The sequence below is a fragment of the Peromyscus leucopus genome, chromosome 2, assembly GCF_004664715.2.
Source record: "Peromyscus leucopus breed LL Stock chromosome 2, UCI_PerLeu_2.1, whole genome shotgun sequence".
Taxonomy (NCBI): domain Eukaryota; kingdom Metazoa; phylum Chordata; class Mammalia; order Rodentia; family Cricetidae; genus Peromyscus; species Peromyscus leucopus.
The window spans coordinates 131,375,653-131,390,311 of NC_051064.1; the positions used below are offsets into that span (position 1 = coordinate 131,375,653).

At 41.4% G+C, this 14,659-nt stretch overlaps 1 protein-coding gene across 18 annotated transcripts in view; it reads left to right on the forward strand.

The window, feature by feature from the left end:
• Positions 1-14,659, forward strand: part of Pum1 (pumilio RNA binding family member 1) — a 125,806-nt gene that overhangs the window by 61,500 nt on the left and 49,647 nt on the right. For 14 of the 18 annotated variants that reach the window (XM_028887636.2, XM_037202980.1, XM_028887639.1 and 11 more), the window contains 2 exons: positions 7,426-7,592; positions 9,672-9,942. The exons of 3 other annotated variants lie outside the window; for them this stretch is intronic. In XM_028887636.2, the coding sequence (XP_028743469.1) occupies positions 7,426-7,592; positions 9,672-9,942 (438 nt within the window). The remainder of the gene's footprint in view (positions 1-7,425; positions 7,593-9,671; positions 9,943-14,659) is intronic. One more of the 18 variants, XM_037202982.1, reaches the window with a different exon arrangement.

Consider the following 14,659-nt stretch of genomic DNA (forward strand, 5'->3'; position numbering starts at 1 on the left):
CATCTGTATCTAGGGGAATTGTCTACAGAACATCTCCCTCCTAGTCAGAGCAGCTAGGGGGTTTGGTTTAGCACTAGCTAAGTGGCCAGCATCATTTGTGGCATAGTGAGTATATAGAACTCATAGCAAGTACATAGAAGGACTTCTCAGATACGACAGCTGGCAGTCAAGAGGTTAACTTTTCCAGAGAAGGTGGCCCACAAGGAGAGCATTCTTAACTGTGCAGTAGTTTTTTATTTTCATGAAATTTCCTCATCACAGCTTGCATGAAAGAATTTAGCTCTTTGCCTTCCCTTCCCTGTGCTTCTTGAGTTGATTTTGGTGCTGCAAATCCTCTAAATTTAGTAGTTTTTGTTTCTGAGATAAGGAGCACTTTTAGGAGGCAGGGCATGGTGGTGCATACCAGAGAGAAGCCAAAGGATCCTGTGAGTTTGAGGCCAGCCTGGTCTACATAGTGAGTTCCAGGCCAGCCAGAACCTGCTGCAAACAAACTCCCAAACTTACTTTGAGATTCAGCAGAAGACTCTGACAACTGCATTGTTCTCTCATTTACTGTGGATGCTAGCTAGCACGCAGCATGTGTGTCCCCAGCTTTTAGGGTTGCAGATTTTGGAATCATGAGAAAAACTTGAATCCATGAGTCAAATCTTAGTCCTTTTTAGCTTTTATTTTATTTGTTCCTGAAATACGTTATTTCTCTCCCTATTTCCTGGATTCAAAAGTAGTTATAAAATCATAGAGTGACTCATTTTGAAAGCCTATGGGTGACATTGCCTATCTAAGGACTCTGTTGTAGGTTTCCTTATTTTCTTCAAGGAGTTGAAGTCTAGTTATTAAGAACAGAGTACTACCTACTGTGCACACATTGGGTCAGTGACAACTACTCAGATGAACTGCAGAGATGTTGGAGGCTCCTCACAGTGTGTGTCAGGCTCCTGCTTTCTGACCTGGAGAATGCCTTCTTGGAGCTTTTCATCTGGGTCACAACAATTTAGCTTGAGAGGCTAGTATACTGTAATTGATTTTGTGAAACTTGGGATATTGTATTGCATATAGAAACCAGGGCTTTGAGTCTCAACTGAATTCTTCATCTGTATTACAGGGATAATTAGCATTCAAGGAAATCTCAATAATAATGTAACAAAGTATGTTGACATTTAGTTAGTGTGCATCAATAATATTAGCATCACCCATGGGCTTAGGATCCTAGGCTGTACCCTAGGCTTCCTGAACTGAAACCTGCTTTTGTTGTTTTGGGGACAAGGTGTCACTGCATAACCCAGGCTGGCCTCAAGCTCACAGTCTTCCTGCCTCAGTATCCTGAGTGGTAGGCTTTCAGGAATGTGCCACCATACCTGCATTTTTAATAAGAGTCATGTGGCTGCACCCCATCCCCACCCCATGATTCACATGTATTGTAAAGCTGAGACACTGTTAGAATCTCCTTGGAAGATTATATCATTAGGATAGAGCGCCTTGAGTTTTTGACTAGCTCCACAACTGAAACCACATGCTTAGTCTACAATGTCAAACTTACAAAGCAGACAAAACCAAACTATTTTTGATAAAATGCAGCATTTTTTGCCTGAAAGGTTTCTTTTTTCCTCTTGCATTTCATAGCAGGTGCCTGCTCCTCTCACCTTTCTGCACAGCAGGAATTGGGTGGTCAGGACCACGGTGCCTGTGCAGGTTTTCCGTCATAATGAATGCACTTTTTTCATCTTGTTCTGTCTGAAATCAGTGCATATTTCAAATGGGTCCATGTCATACTTGAACCATTGTCGTGTCCTTTTTCAGTGGTGCATCGCACAATAGTGTCTCAGAGTCAAGGAAATGTAGTTGCTGCATTTTTTGTACTAATTTTACGAAAAGTTGATTTTTTTTTTTTTTTTTGAAGAATTTTAAGGATTGCCTTATTTAATCCTTGGAACAACTCTCATGGACCATTAATTGATAGATGCAGAAAATAAGGCTCAGAGGCAAAGTAGGGGTCCTGGGTTCAAGCTTTGTTTTCATTTCAGTTTCGCCTGCTTTGGCTTTTGCTCTGTGTTGTTTTTTGAGTTGGGTTCTCATCAAGTTGTTCCACAAGGCTAGCAGCTGCAGACTTTTACTTATTTTCCTGATAGTGAAAGTCTGTTCCTATCAGAGGTGCTACCTATTGTACTTTGAAAAATTTTAATTTAAAAAATTTGTGTTGGGAACTGGAGAGATGGCTCAATGTTTGAGAACACCAACTGCTCTTCCAGGGGACCATGTTCAATTCCCAGCATCCATATGACAGCTTACAACTCTCTGTAACTCCAGTTCCAGAGGATATAACACCCTCACACAGACATACATACAGGCAAACCACCCATGCACATTAAATAAATAAATAATTAAAAAGCTTGGGGGTGTCTTTTGGGGAAATAAGTATGTACAAGACTTAGTCTAGTCAGCACCATCTTGTTCTTCTACAAGTAGGCACAAACTACTGCTTATTTGGTACAGATGGAGGAGTCTCTGATCTCACGGAATGGACCTTCCACATGGGAAGTTTTGTTCTAAGAACCCCACAGTGAGAGGATTTCTGTTTCTGAGTTCTTTGGGAACAAGAGAGATGTTTGGAAATATCCTCCTTTATAGTTCTCCAGAGGAGGCTAAGCAGGCAGTGCACAGGCCACCGCTGTGCTTCGTGGTTCTTACCAATGTCTGCTTGTCTCCTGGCTCTGTGGTAGCTAGCAGTGGGGGATGTTCTTCCACCACTGTGGTGTTCTGCTGTCTCTCAGCACAGCACCCTTTTGTTCCCACTGTAGAGAATTTGATAGGGCCTGAATGCTCATGTGTTGTCTACACTACTACTGTTTGTTTTTGAGCATTACTGTTTAGGGTTAGCATCACTTTAAAGAAACCCATGCTAAGAAAGATTCCAGTGATCCTCACTTGTTTTGTCATGCATTCATGCATTTTTGCATTCATTCAGCTCATAGGGTTTCCTTCCTTCTTTCTTTTTTTAATTAGCATTGTTGTGTACTAAGTGACAGGACAAAACAAACCGAGAGCACAAACTTACCTTGTTTTTTTTTTTTTTTTTTTTTTTTTTTCATTTTTCTGTTGAATCTTAATTATGTTGTTTCTGAAGTGTTGGTACTTAAGAGAGCTTTTAGGAGCATTTTCAGACCAACTAAATCAGAATGTGTGTGGGTGGACCCCAGGCACCTTTAAATTTTGAGATTATGGTCATCAACCTGGACTATAGAACCACTTTTAAATGACTGCTCTGGGAGGACCATATCAGTTACGTGCTTGTATTTGGTAGTGTTTCCAACTCTGGCATCCTATATAGTATTATATGCATCTGCTCTGCTGTATTTTTACATGTATATAAAATAACATTCTTAAACATCGAAGCATTTCACTGCTGTTCATAACTATTTATTGAACAAGATTATCCCTGTTTTATAGATAAGAAAGCTAAGACTCACAGATTAAATGACCAAAGTCCTATGGCCAGTATGTGTTGCAGATAGAGAACACAGAATAGATTGAGTGCACCTGTGCCAATATTTTCTGAAAGACCTCATAACTGCAGATATCTCACCTTATATATTATTAAAAACCACAAAGATGCCAAAAATTAACACTTTTATACTCCTTTTTAAATTTTCCCCCCATTTTAATTTTATGCATATGGGTGATTTGCCTGCACATTTATCTGTACAACATATGCATGCAATACACCTGTTGGCCAGAAGAGGGTGTAGGATTCCTGGGAACTGTTTTGACCTGCCATGCAGGTGCTGGAATTGAACCCAGGTCCTTTGCAAGAACAGCTAGTGCTCATTACTGCTGAGCCATGTTTCCAGCTCCACTTTTCTGTGTTAGACTCTTCACAAGCTGTTTTCTTCCTTCTTTCCTTGCCTTCTTCCTCTTCTTTTTAAATAAAGGACAGTGTCCAGTAGCACACAGACTGGTCAGGAACTCACTGTGGAGCCCCAGTGCTTCTGTATTCATGGTCATCCTCCTGTTTTATCACCTCTGTGCTGGGATTACAAATTTGACTCTCCGACCCAGCTAGCCTCTCACTTGTGATTTTTCCAGACAGGGTTTCTTCTCTCTGTATCTTTGCGCCTTTCCTGGAACTCGCTCTGTAGACCAGGCTGGCCTCGAATTCACAAAGATTTGCCTGGCTCTGCCTCCCGAATGCTGGGATTAAAAGCGTGCGCCACTATTGCCTGGTGGGAAAAAAACATTTCCCTCCCTTTTCTTTTTTTTTTTTTCTTTTCTCTCCTCTCCTCTCCTCTCCTCTCCTCCTCTCCTCTCCTCTCCCTCTCCTCTCCTCTCCTCTCCTCTCTCTCCTCTCCTCTCCTCTCCTCTCCTCTCCTCTCCCTCTCCTCCCTCCCTCCCCTCCCTCCCCTCCCCTCCCCTCCCCTCCCCTTCTTTTTTTGAGGCAGGGTTCTCTGTGTAGTTTTGGTGCCTGTCCTGGAGCTCGCTTTGTTGACCAGGCTGACCTTGTACTCACAGAGATCCACGTGGCTCTGCCTCCTGAGTGTTGGGATTAAAGGTGTGTGCCACCACTGCCTGGCTTTGTTTGTTTTGAGACAGGTCTTTTTTTGGAACCCTGGCAGTCCTGGAACTCATTATATAGACCAGGCTGGCCTCAAATTCACAGAGATCCGCCTGGCTCTTCCTCCCAAGTGCTGGGATCAAAGGTGTGTGCCACTGCCGCCTGGCCGGAAGAAACGTTTTTTATGATCTTGAAGCCAGTACTGTCTTTAGGTAGCCATTGATCTGATCTTGGCATAAGGCAGATTTGATCACCAGCTATTTTTGTTGTGTGTCATTGTTTATTTAATTAGCTTTTTTATTTTTAAGTAAACTGGATTTGTGCATGTATATCTATGGATCTATACATACACAAGTGCTGAAATTTGAAATGTTTTCCATAGTTTCTATAAGTGGAAACACACCATGAAAATCAGGTAGGAACATTGATCAGGTCCCTTACTGTCTAGTAGAAAGAGTTGCCAGTGCTCTACCAAAGATTTGATGTTTTGATAGGGGGAGAAAGTCAGGCAGCAAATTGTAGGAATAGATTTTACAGGATTGGTGCAAACTAGTCCACCTCAGGGAATATTTTGAAAATATAGCCCTTGGCTGTGAAATTAATTATGAAATTGTTATTGGCTGTGTTTTCAGTATAAGCCAGTGAGGAAATAGATAGTCTGAGCAGGTGTGCAGGAAGCCCTTGTGAAGGTTGCTACTTAGTGAGAATGCTGAAAGGTGAGCTGCCACTGAATAAGTCTCCACCAGCATCCACCAGGATCTTGCTGCTGGAGGACGGCCTTCCTAGTGCTCCTTTCTCCTAGTTCCTGTGCAGTTTTATGGACAAGGTTTTGAACTCCTTGGGAGATATTAGAGCTGAATGGTTTCTCTTCGAGCTGCAGGTTTGATTTATAGGCTTGTAGAGAGAGATTCTTCGTGTGATACTTACTGACCATTGACGTTAATGGTTTCTTCTTGCCATTGCAATGATACTGTCACCATCTGGACTGTTTTAATGATGTTAAAGACAAGATGAAGTTTCTCATTTTGGCATTTTGGTTTCATAGGAGGTTTTGACCCTTACCACTAAAACACTTCTTGGTCATATTTATTGAGCTTCTGCCAGACAGTGTATTCAACTTTATAGCTGTAGCTATAAAAATGAAAACTCTCCTTTTGTACTTCTCTGTACTGTGGAGGTTGCTGCTGTTTCTGGTTATTGTGCAGATGCTCTTGGCCTTCAGAGCCTTGTCTTCCCATACTTGCATTGAGGTCTCAGGGTGTTCCTTCAGTGAAGCTGCGTGTTCCTAGAGGTGCAGTCTTCAAGGCCCCTCCCGCTGTGGCCACTGTTGTGCTTTACTATCTTGATTCCACTTGAGGCTCTGCTGTGGGTCCTAGTCACACGTGTTCCCGTTTTCATATCCACAAAGGCTTTCTTTTTCTGTGTGTATTTGAACAGAGAATGACTTTAAAAGGAAAACGAGCTCTGAAATGGTGTCCTACAGTCTGAGACTGTCAGACTCCTGCATTATAGTTTCTGGTCAAATGACTTCTGAACTCTTTGCAATCTGCCACCTTCCTCAGTCTGCTCACAGCTGTCTGCTACTCTGTGCTCCATTAAGTTCCACTGGAGTGTAGCTGGTGATCGGATGTTTCATGTAGTAGTGCTTGTCTTTTGTCCACTCGGCTTGCCTTGTACCAGGAACTTGATTTTGAGCAGTGTGTACTTGTTTACTCCATAAAGCAGTGGTGGGAATAGCAAGATTGCTCCTCTCAAAATTATAAAAGTGAAAGTTAACTAGTTCCCTGCAGTGTCAGGGTCTGCAAAGCTCTCCACCATGTCAAGTCCACAAATAGTTGCTTTCTTTTTGGAAATCAAAGCATTTCCCCCCTCCTATATCTAAGACTTATGCTGGATGCTAGTAAGAAGAGATACATTTACATTTCTTTACAAGGCAGGACCTGAATATATCTGGTACCCCATTCATCACAGTAGGTGTTTGAAAGTGTGGAACATTTCAGAAGTAAATTCTCTTGTATACATTTCCCCCAATTATATCATTAAAACTAATTTGCATTGAAATATGTAGGTAATGGAAGATAGGAATTTTAAGCGTATGCTTCTGAAAAGAAAGATTTAATTTATTTTGAAACATCTTTTTTAAAAAGTCAATGGGCTGGGTATCTGGTGCACACTTGTAATCTCAGCATTTAGAAGGCTGAGGCAAGAGGGTTGCCAAAAATGCAGGCCAACCTGAGCTTTGTATTTATTGTGTTCGAAGCTAGCAAGGGACAGCAAGAACCTGACTCAAAAATCAAACAAACAAACACAGATCCAAAACAAACAAACAAACAAAATACAAGAATGTTTAAGATTTGGTGCAACAGAAGGTGGAACTGGGGTGGTAGCGTGAGTTAGCAAGGTTTATATCCCCACTTCAAGTAGAGACTAATCGAGTTAGAATGGTTTCAGCCCACATTATTTCATATTTAGAAGTAAAGGAGGGGTTTATATAGGGTAGTGTGAAGTCATGAATTTTTTTTTTTAAACAGGCTTAATGCCATCCCTGTAGGAGTCATGCTAGACAGATTTGAGAGTCGAGAAGTTGAGAGTTACACAGTTTTAACTGGGCTTTGGACAGAAGGGGGGGTTGGTCAGAAGGGGGAGTACATGGTATGATAAGATGTTCTCAGTTCTGTAACATACCTGTTTGTCTGTCTTCCCCCATTTGGCAAAAAATTCTGCAGTGTCCAGCCTCCGTGTTGTTTGTAAACTAGACTGTAATGTCAGAAGTGGGCACAGTCTTGTTTCCGTGAGCATTTAGTGTAGTCTGGTGTCCACAGTGGGTATCCACAATTAGTTGATGACGAGTAGTGAAGCTGAAGCTATTTTTTAAACAGGGCCCAAGGGATGCAGACAGTGATGAAAACGACAAAGGTGAAAAGAAGAACAAGGGTACGTTTGATGGAGATAAGCTAGGAGATTTGAAGGAGGAGGGTGATGTGATGGACAAGACCAATGGTTTACCAGTGCAGAATGGGATTGATGCAGACGTCAAAGATTTTAGGTTTGTATATTTTACACTTCTGATTTTTGGATGTGGGCTCTGGGTTTTTGTTTTTATTTTAGTCCCTTCCTTCTTGTTTCTTTAAAATAAAAAAAAAAAAAATGGATCTAGTATAGATGATGCCATAGAGGTGTAAACTAACTGGTAAGGTGGGATTTTCTAAGAGCTGACCATGTTTGATGCTTTGCCCAAATGGTAGAATTTGCATTTGTATGGAACTGGGTTCACAGAGTTATTCCACTGAGGAGATTTTAGTAGAATACTCAAACTTGGGTGTAGGTGTTTTGGGACTTCCCTGAGTTTCTACCACACCACTATACACTAGTGTCCCCTCTCACATTGGAGGGAGAAATACCTGAGAACTTGTGCGCCTTCTCCCATGTCATTTGTGTTCAGCAGTTCCATTCCACGTAGGTAGACCAGGCATCAGGTACTTCAGGTTGAAGAAATAGAAGTTCAGGTGCAAAGTAAGAGGGGCTCACTATATAACCCAGGCTGGCTTTGAACTTGCAATCTTCCTGCCTTGGACTCTGAGTGCTGGGATTTCAAATGTATACTGCCATGCCCAGCAGATGGTTTGTTCATAATCATACGTCCCATGGATACCTCTTATCCCATCTCTGCTTATGCCTGAGTTGCAGATTTTACCCTATAATAGAACATACATAGTATTATTCATTTGTCTTCCACAGTTGGCAGCCATTCTTGTTTTATAGACAAGCTTTAGTTATGGTATGTAATCTCAAAAAGTCTATGAAAACCTTTGTTGAGTGATACACATACAAATAATTTAGTGCTAGTCTAAAGCTAATGGGTGTTTATTTGAATGCACATACAAACATGCATTTTACACCCTCCTAATACCCACTAGTATAAAAGATGTATTTTGCATCATTTGCAGGACAAGTGTAGTTGTTTAAAAGCCTAATTTTGTATATATTGAACATATATAGAATTAGAGTCTTTGAAATTTGAGGCAAAGGGCAATAAATGCTTACCTGTGTTCTTGGGATGGGTTCAAATGGCCTCACCTTGTATCACAAGCACCCTGGTGTCGTGCTTTGTGATATCTGGCTGTGGCAGGAGGTGGTTGAGGTGGTGGTGTATGTGAAGGAACATGACAGTGCTTTTAACTTGTACCAGCTGTATTCTCTTTTTTTAGAGATGAAGGGATTGACTGTAGGCATAGGCGGCTCTCCTTTGCCTGTAATGGGTTTGGATGATACAGTCATTTAACATAGGGTTGTGGTGTATCTCAAGAACCAGTAAAGTACTCATTTAAACTCGTGGCCCAATCACCATTGGTGCCCTTTTTCCTCTTTGGAGTGTGGTGACATGGAGGATGGAACATATGTACACTAGCTTAAGTTTAACATTGTCTTTGGAGTAGGAGCTTGTGGTCAGTGATGAAGCTTTACACATTTTTGAACTGATTTGCTTCTTCCATGTCTTTGGCAGGTGGGAGTAGTGTTCAGCACTGGTAATAATATAAATAATACCTGAAAACCTTTTTATTAGAATCATTCTAAGAATTGGATTTTCTTCTAGGAACTAACTTTGGGTGTTTTGCTTTATTTTGAAACAAAGTCTGTGTGCACTCCAGCATGACTTTGAAATTTGCACTGAATACTGGGGTCATAGGTATATGCCACTATGCCTGGCATCAGAACCAACCTTTGCAGTTTGCTCTGTGTTTCAAGAGGAGCTACTACTGCTCTGGTGGAGTGTATTTATTTACCCATGTGTTTGAGTTGACACTTGTTTTCATGGCTGCCACGGGATGCCTTTTTTTTTTTTTTTTTAGCTCATTCTGTTTCTTCATTCTAGATTCCATGGTAAAGGTGTTATATGTTAATAGCTGATGATACAGGTTCAAGGGTGTCTAGGAGGGAAGGCAGGTACTAGCAGAATTATTCTAGAAGCTACAACCCTATAAGCGCTGTCAAAGATCTCTGGTTATTTTGCAGAGCTAGCTTTCAGGACTGTTAATGAACTCTGTCAAGGACATCAACTGGGGGTTGCTGTAGTGTCCCTCCCCGATCAAAATAAGCTTTAATGCCCTTTACTTTCTCTGTTTAGCCGTACCCCTGGTAATTGCCAGAACTCTGCTAATGAAGTGGATCTTCTGGGTCCAAACCAGAATGGTTCTGAGGGCTTAGCCCAGCTGACCAGCACCAATGGTGCCAAGCCTGTGGAGGATTTCTCCAACATGGAGTCCCAGAGTGTCCCCTTGGACCCCATGGAACATGTGGGCATGGAGCCTCTGCAGTTTGATTATTCAGGCACGCAGGTACCTGTGGACTCAGCAGCAGCAACTGTGGGACTTTTTGACTACAATTCTCAACAACAGGTACAGTGTGTGTCTTTGTCACCCTTCTCCTTCCTCTCTAGCCAGCACATTATGGGGGGTGGATGGGCAAAGGTGTTATCATTTTAGAATGCCATCAGCCAGCTACTTTTGGTCCAGCAATGAAATAAGTTTACAAAGCTCATCTTTCTACTCAGGAAGCTGGTTCTTAGGCCAAAGTTGTTGGGGAGAAAGCACCCTGCTCTACATATATTATGCTTAGCTTATCTCTCCTTGCCCTGGGGAATGGATGAGCATCCTCTTAAATGCTAAGTTATACTTGGAGGATTTCTATTGTATGCTGTTGCTGGTTTATTTTGTGTTAAAAATAATGAGGAGCTAGAGAGATGGCTCAGTGGATAAGAATGCTTGCTTTGAAAGCAAGATGATCCAAGACCAAATCTCCAATACTCTTGTAAAAGCAGGTCATAGCTGTGCATGCCTGGAACCCTAGTATTGGCGGTCAGAGACAGACATATCCTAGAGCTCGGTAGCCAGCCTGACAGTCTGGCAAAAACAGTGAGCTTCAGATTCCTTGTGAGACCCTGTATCCAAAAATAAGGTGGTTAAAAAAAAAAAAAAAAAAAACAAAAGGTGGAACCTCCCTAGTATTATTCACATGTTCACAGAGGCAGTGTGCATATCCTCTTTCTCCCAAAAGAGGAAAATGTATAAGATAGTGAGCTCTTGTCCGTTATGTCAGTATAATAAATACTACCAACTCATTCTTATCAGTCATGTCTTTTGTTTATATAACACACATAACAGACAGATACCTTTCAGAATAATTGGAATATGACTAATTGAGCATGTAAAACACCTGTAAGGTCTACAATTATTATTTGGTGCTGGTGCGTGCGTGTGCACATGCATGCATGTCTGTCATGAGAGCCAGAGTGTGTGTGTCTGTCACCTGTGCATGCACCTGCAGAGGCCAAAGGACGATGTTGGGTGCTTTCCTCTTTGCCTCATTTCCTGAAACAGGGTCTCTCACTGAGTCTGAAACTCAGCACTTTGCCTAGTAAAAGCTCCAGTTATCTCCCCCTCTCCTGCCCCCTTTGAACCACCCCACTCCAGTGTTGGAGTTACCCAAACTCACACTTGCACAGTAAGTGCTCTCACCCACTGTGCCATTCCCCCAGGCTCAACTCTCTTCTTCTGTTTACAGGTTTCTAGAAAATTCTGTTTGTGAGTTTACAGTTCCGGTTTTTTTTTGTTTTTGTTTTGTTTTTTGGGTTTTTTTTTTTTTTTTTTTTTTTGGCAGTGTTTTGCTGTGAATCCAACGCCGGCCTGGTCCAGGATGGCCTTGAACTTATCTTCTTGTCTCAGCTTTTTTTTTTTTTTTTTTTTAAATTTTAATTTTTTGTTTTATTTTTTTATGTATGTGGATGTTTTTTGAGGGTGCATGTCGGTGTACTATGCATGCAATGCCAAAAGAGGAAAGGAGACTGGAGTTAGAGGTGTTTGTGAGCTGCCACGTGGGTGCTGAGATTGAGTCAGTTAAAGAACAGTCAGTACTCTTGAACACCAAATCACCTCTTCAGTCCGTTTTCAGCCACCATGCCCCCAAACTATGCCACCCATTTTTGAAGGCATAGTAGGACCTAATTCATTAGGAAATCGGCTACCAGTAGGAGCAGGCAGCTTCACAACCCACAGTCTATCTTTGTGTAACTTCTTAGTTTTGGACTGGAATGCCAATACAGATTTTAAGTGAGAGACTGTAACCTTTTTGTCATTTCACTTACACCAGATGGATTTTGATTGGTAGATAGTAGGTGACCTTAGGAAGTTTACCAAAAGAAATCCCTTTGAAGTATGCTGTGTGTATTTATGGCTGTTGAGTTTTTGTTGCTTTTGGTAGTAACTGGTAACGGAGCCTGTGCTATACAGGTGCATAGGGCTGAGCCATGGGACTTAATTAGCAAACTCCTTTTTCCATCAAAAGAAAAGTCTAATCGGACATTGTTCCCTCTGTAGCTCCCAGTAGCTATGTTCAGCTCCTTACAAACGGTCTCTCTTGTTCTTTTTCTCTTCTTTTGGTCCTTACTGACTCCTTGTTTTCATTTTCTGTTTTAATTGAACCCTTTTTATTTAAGAAGAGTTTGTCTTCAGTGTTTTGCTAACAAAAATTTGGTTCTCTTTCATTTAACTGTTCTTTACTTCATAGTCAAGGAGTTATGGTCTTTTGGTTTATTAGTCTATGGTTTCACTTTACCAGGAGTTTGGGAGCTCGCTAATTATTAGGATTTAAACACAAATGAACTTTTGTATGTATCAGAGATAACAGTTGTGCAGATGTACAATGTCTTGGGTGGCTTTTCCACTGGCTAATTTAAACAGATTTGCACATTGGAACCTGTTGAGTTACAGCTTTCATAGATATCTTAGTTTTTGCAGTGTAGGGGTATTGCTGTGTGCACAGAATGTGATGTGGACATTATTGTTTTATCCCATTTCTTAGTTAGTGTTACTATTGCTATGATGAAACACTATGATCAAAAGCAAGTTGGGAAGGAAAGTTATTTGGCTTACACTTCCACATTGCACTCTATCACTGAAGAAAGCCAGGACAGGAACTTGGAGTCAGGAGCTGATGCATAGGCTATAGAGGGGTGTTGCTTACTGGCTTGTTCCTTATGGAGCTTTCTTATAGAACCCAGGACCACCAGACCAGGGAAGGCCCCACCGACAATGGGCTGGATCCTACCACATCAGTCACTAATAATGAAATTGCTTTGGAGCCTCATCTCATGAGAACATTTTCTCAATTGAGGTTCCTCTCAGATGACTATAGCTTGTTTCAAAGTTGACGAAGACTAGCCAGCACATCCCGTGTACCCTAATTATTGCTTCTCCCCCATTCATGGGGACATGCTCAGCTCCTGAGCTGTATTGCCACCCTCAAATTAAGATTTTTTCTTAGTAGATTGTTTTTAAGAACTCTTGTCCTGGGTCCTGGGCACTCAAATAACATATGGTAGTCATTGTCCTAAGATTCCCAGAGGTGCCTGTAGAGAAGCTAGAATTGTTAAGGAGGAAGCATCATTTGACAGTTGGTGGGTGTCATCTTACCACTTAACCGTTCTTACATTTTATGCTTTTATATATTTTTATGTAGTTTTGCATTTTATATTAGTTACTTTTCTGCTACTATGATAAAACACCTATGACCAAGGCAACGTAGAGAAGAAAGGGGGTTTTGAACTTCTTGTTCTCTAGGAATGAGAGTCTGTTATTGCAAGGAGACATGGCAGCAAGTGGCAGGCATGGCTGCAGGAAGCTGAGGGCCGAGGGCTTTTACTACAAAAACAAGAGGGTGAACCAGAAGTGGCTTGGGTTTCTAAACTTTAAAAACTCACTTCTTGGGGCTGGAGAGATGGCTCAGAGGTTAAGAGCACTAACTGCTCTTCTAGAGGTCCTGAGTTCAGTTCCCAGCAACCACATGGTGGCTCACAACCATCTGTAATGAGATCTGGTGCCTTCTTCTGGCCTGCAATCATACATGCAGGCAGAATACTACACACAATAAACAAACAAACAAACAAATCTTTAAAAAAAAACAAACAAAAAACTCACTTCTTAGTGATGTGTTTCCTCCAGCAAATTAACACCTTCCAAACAGCACCATCAACTAGGTTTCAAGTGTTCAAATGTCTGAAACTATGGGGGACATCTCACTCAAACCATCACACATCATATTTTACTCCTTTTATTCTTTCTTCAAGGGCCAGCTGGGTCACTCTATTTTGTTTATACGTACTCTCCATCGCCTTTGAACTCCATTGTATGAAGTGCCTCACTTCAGAGCTAAGAGCACAAGTGCCGTATGCTTTGCCTGTGTTGTGGTTTTTAGCAGTTTGAAAGCTATGTGAGAGCTTTCCTTCAGCAAATGAGTCTTTAGGGAGCCATTCCCTATTCCTGTTATATCTAACTGCTTCTCTTTAGTTAATATATACTTTCCCAAATTAAAATTTGAAATTGTATGGTACCCAGGAAAGTTTTTGAATATTGTTGGAAGGTTTGTTAGATAAGACCTAGTAATACAATATTACTGTGTATTGGACAGAAAAGTTATTTCTTCGATCACATGAACCATTTAGGTCACTGTGTTGCCATCTGATCAAAAACCATGGCCCTTCACATCTGGGAAAACATTCTTTTGGCACCCAGCTTTATGGACTGATACAGGGAGATTGTAGATTTGTGGGCTATGTATAATAATCTTTAGTTGTACATTTTTCATCAGTAGCCACCTACATCTTTGAATAGAGCAAGATATCCTACTTGGTTCTCTTCCTGGTTCTGTTTAGTCATTAGGATGCATTTCATCATTTAAATAGTGCAAGGTAGCTCTCCATGATAAGAGAGCTACCTTATCATGGGATGGTGCTGGAGAGATGGCTCAGTTGTGATAAGCACATTGTTGCTCTTGCAGAGGACCCAAGTTGGGGTTCCAAATATTCATGTGGTGTCTTAGTTAGGGTTTCTATTGCTGTGAAGAGACACCATGACTGTGACAACTCTTATAAAGGAAAACATTTAACTGAGGATGGTTTACAGTTTCAGAGGTTTAGTCCATTGTCCTCATGGCAGGAAACATAGCAGCATGCAGGCAGACATGGTGCTGGAGAAGGAGCTGAGAGTTCTACATCTTGATCCACAGGCTTCAGAAAGCATATAAGACCTCAAAGCCCACCCCACAGTAACACACTTCCTC